Raw genomic sequence first — 3,558 nt, 5'->3', positions numbered from 1 at the left:
GGTTGCTTCTGCCTTCGATATATCGCCGATGTTAGGCTCAGCTTCGCCGGAATGACCTAGTAAAAAATGAGCAGGCGTTAACGCTTCTCGTCCGTAATACTTCTTCTTTATAAGTTTCTTCCATGGGCAGAAGGCTTTTTATTTCCTTTACTACTCTTTCCCAAGCACCACCGAAGTGTGGAGCGCTTGGGGGATTAAAATGCCAATCGATCCCTTCGGTGGCACATCTTTCTTGGAGTCGCGTCATTTCGTTGTTCGCTCCAACAAAATTTGTTCCATTGTCGCTATATATGTGCGACACCTTGCCTCTTCTGTGCTGCATATTTTTTAAGCAAACTATAAAACTGCAGGCACTTAAATCAGTGGCAAGTTCTATGTGGACGGCGCGAGTTGTGAGGCATGTAAATACTGCACCCCAGCGTTTTTCGGACCTTCTACCAATGGCTATATTGAGGGGTCCGAAGTAGTCAACTCCTGTATGTGTGAATGGTTTTTGCCGTACTGCCAGTCTGCACCTTGGAAGTGGTGCCATTATTGGAGGAGAAGGTCGTGCCTTGTCATTTTTACATTTTTGGCATTTATCTGCGACGTTTTTTACGACCGCTCGTAGATCTATTATCCAAAAACGCTGACGAATTGCTGCAATGAACGTTTCTGTTTTTTTATGTTTATCAGGCCTATTATCTCTTACAAACGGAAAAGTCTCAAGACAAACTTATCAACACAAACGGAAAAAAAATTTGCATTATGAAACCATTCTTGTGACAGGCAAGATTCGTTGAGTTATTTTTTTCGCTAAAACTTCAAAATCAATCTGTCAAAGTGATGAAACCAACAAAAACAAAAGTGTAAACAACTGTGATTGTTGTTGAGTTGTTTTGTCTTGTAGCTGATTTTAAGATAATCAATATGATTTTCTCGTACTATGTAAGCGATGATAGTAGTGACGATGAAAGAACGGAAGATCTGGCGAAACAACGCCGATTCCTTCGTAGTATTTTCGACCCTTTGGAACTTTCCAGTCAAGCGTGAGTTTAGCCTGTTAAGTTTTAGTGGAAAACATTTTTGATATGTTCTCGTGGTTATTCTTTTCAGATTTAAGAAGAATTTTCGTGTGTCGAAGGAGATCTTCCTCGATATTCTCAATGAGATTGAGCCAAAGTTTCCGCCGGTAAGGGCAAAAGGGCTTACCCCAAAGGAAATGTTGGCTGCTACGCTGCGGTTTCTAGCAGAGGGTAGCTACCAAAATGGAACTGGAAAAGATTTTAATTTAGCTATTGCTCAGCCAACATTCTCCGTTGCATTTGCTAAATGTTTGACAATTTTGGAAGAAACTTGGGCTCCCAAATATATTTCTTTGCAAATGGAACCAAACGAGCAGCAAGATGCAAGACGATACTTTTTCTCCAAAAGTGGCATCCCTGGTGTTGTGATGTGTGTCGATGGTACACACATCAAAATGATTGCACCAGTGGACAGTAGGGATCAACATTTCAACCGTAAGGGCTTTTACAGCTTAAACGTGACGATTGTAAGTAAAGCAAACGTTTTGACCCTTCTTATTCATACTTCAGTGACATTTTTGTGCATTTTGATTTTAAGATTTGCGACCATCTGATGAAAATTCGGTACGTCAATGCCAAATACGCCGGAGCCAATCACGACTCGCATGTTTGGAGTGTGTGCGGAATAGATGACTTTTTCGCTGAAAAACATCACCGTGGAGAAGATGGGTTTAAAGTATTAGGTAAAATACAACAGCAATACCACCGTATTTGACAATGTTTATATCGTATATTTACTTTATAGCCGATGCTGCTTACCCATCAAAGCCATGGTTAGTTACACCAAAACGTAACCCGGCTCCAGACACACCAGAGGCTGCCTTCAATAAAAACCATGCAATGGGCAGGGAAATAGTGGAGCGTACAATCGGCTTACTGAAAAACAGATTTCGATGCCTGTTAGGTGCTCGACAGCTGCACTACACACCGATAAAAGCAGCTCAAATCACAAACGTGTGTTGTGCTTTACACAACATGTGCATTGCGCATAACTTAGATGGACCTAGTGAATAAATTGAACAAAAACAATAAGTATTCTTTAGAGTATCTGGATATTTTATTATCGATACCACAATAGTAGCGTAATTCACAGTTCAGTTCAATTCAGTTTTTCAGTTCAATTAATAAGATATTCATGAAATCATAATTCTAAATCACTAATGTATAATACATCTATGGACTAATTCATGTGCATATATGTTAGTCCCTGTTTGCTAGCGCCGCGTTAAAAGCTTTAGTCGCTTCTTTTAATGCTGCCGTTGATTGTTGTTGTGCCTCAATTTGAGCCTTAGAAGCTATAGTAGCTTCTTTCAATGCTGCCGTTGATTCTTTCTGCACCTCTATTTGGATTTTTATCAGGTTAAGTAGCTCCTGATTTTGACGCAGCACTTATTCCGTATTTTTACGCTTGATGCGTCTTTTTTTAGCTTGGGGCACTGTCGCGATCTGCTCCTCGGGTTGTTCCTCGGTGTTCGTTTGTTGTTGCTCGCTACTGTTATCGAAGGCTTGGTCGATGCTGGGGGCTGGTATTATGCCAAATGAACGGGCCGAGTTGCCTTCTACAGTTGCATTGAGATTGGTAAGGTTGGCTACTCTCTCTTCTACGTCGTTTAGCGGTTTCTCTTGGAATTTGCCGCCACCTGTCGCCAACAACGACGCTTTATTTGCACGCAGCTTCTTTTTTACCGCGCACTTATAGTCGAACCATACCTTTAAAACAGAAAAAGAATGTTAAAAGCAAAATATAATATTTTTTTTTTGCACTGTTAAGCTTACCCGTTTCCACGTTGCGCCCGATCTAATCGGCGGTCCAAGAGCATTAAGATGCTCGGCCATATCTTCCCAGAATTTAGTTTGGTCTCCCTTGAACATGGCCCTAGCGATGTCCGGAACACCCTCCAAAAGTTCTACCATTTTATGGTATTGCACCCTGGATGTACGTATTTCTTTGTTGTCCCTGTAAAATTGTATGTACATAAGGGTTCATTGAACTATACTGTTCCGATCTCGCAAAGCAATTGCAAGATGCATTCCGCTGATGTTGGTTGACTGCTGTTGCTGTTGGAATAGGATTGGATGTACATGGCCATGCGGCCACAACATTCACAGCTAAGTTTTAAAACACCAACTGCCGTTTCGCACTAGCAACCAGTACAGTTATATATTTATATATATAAAAACATATATATTGTATAAAAACACTTCAATTCTTCCTTCAGATCCATTCTGAAGTAAAATACTCACATTTTGGTTGGAACTGCACAAGAAAACGAACTGGAAACACACAGGACCGAGTGAGTTTGGCGCCTTTCCGTTGCGAATAGGTGACGGAAAACAGTTTGACAAATACGAGTCTCCGTTTGTGTTAAAGAATACAAATTCTTGACAGTGGGTTTGTGAGTTTGTGTTTCGTTAAATTTTATTTTTCCAACAGACAACACAAACGGCTGTCATAATTCGAATCTTCCGTTTTTGACAACTTGTCTTGTCAATT

The 3,558-nt window shown here is 40.6% G+C and overlaps 2 protein-coding genes across 2 annotated transcripts; one reads left to right on the top strand and one right to left on the bottom strand.

Annotated features, from left to right (window-relative positions):
* Nucleotides 1-909: 909 nt before the first annotated feature.
* On the top strand, nt 910-2,078 carry LOC128711944 (putative nuclease HARBI1). Its single transcript, XM_053806838.1, has 4 exons — nt 910-1,028; nt 1,096-1,531; nt 1,603-1,747; nt 1,810-2,078. Exons 1-4 carry the CDS (start codon nt 910-912, stop codon nt 2,076-2,078), a joined length of 969 nt encoding a protein of 322 aa, XP_053662813.1.
* A 375-nt stretch (nt 2,079-2,453) lies between these two features.
* Nucleotides 2,454-2,978, bottom strand: LOC128710975 (uncharacterized). The gene is made up of 2 exons (XM_053805845.1): nt 2,841-2,978; nt 2,454-2,774 (listed from the first exon to the last, which is right to left on the bottom strand). Exons 1-2 carry the CDS (start codon nt 2,976-2,978, stop codon nt 2,454-2,456), a joined length of 459 nt encoding a protein of 152 aa, XP_053661820.1.
* Nucleotides 2,979-3,558: the final 580 nt, after the last annotated feature.

The sequence above is a fragment of the Anopheles marshallii genome, chromosome X (genome assembly GCF_943734725.1).
Source record: "Anopheles marshallii chromosome X, idAnoMarsDA_429_01, whole genome shotgun sequence".
Classification (NCBI taxonomy): Eukaryota; Metazoa; Arthropoda; class Insecta; order Diptera; family Culicidae; genus Anopheles; species Anopheles marshallii.
This window is presented reverse-complemented; position numbering and strand designations above follow the sequence as displayed.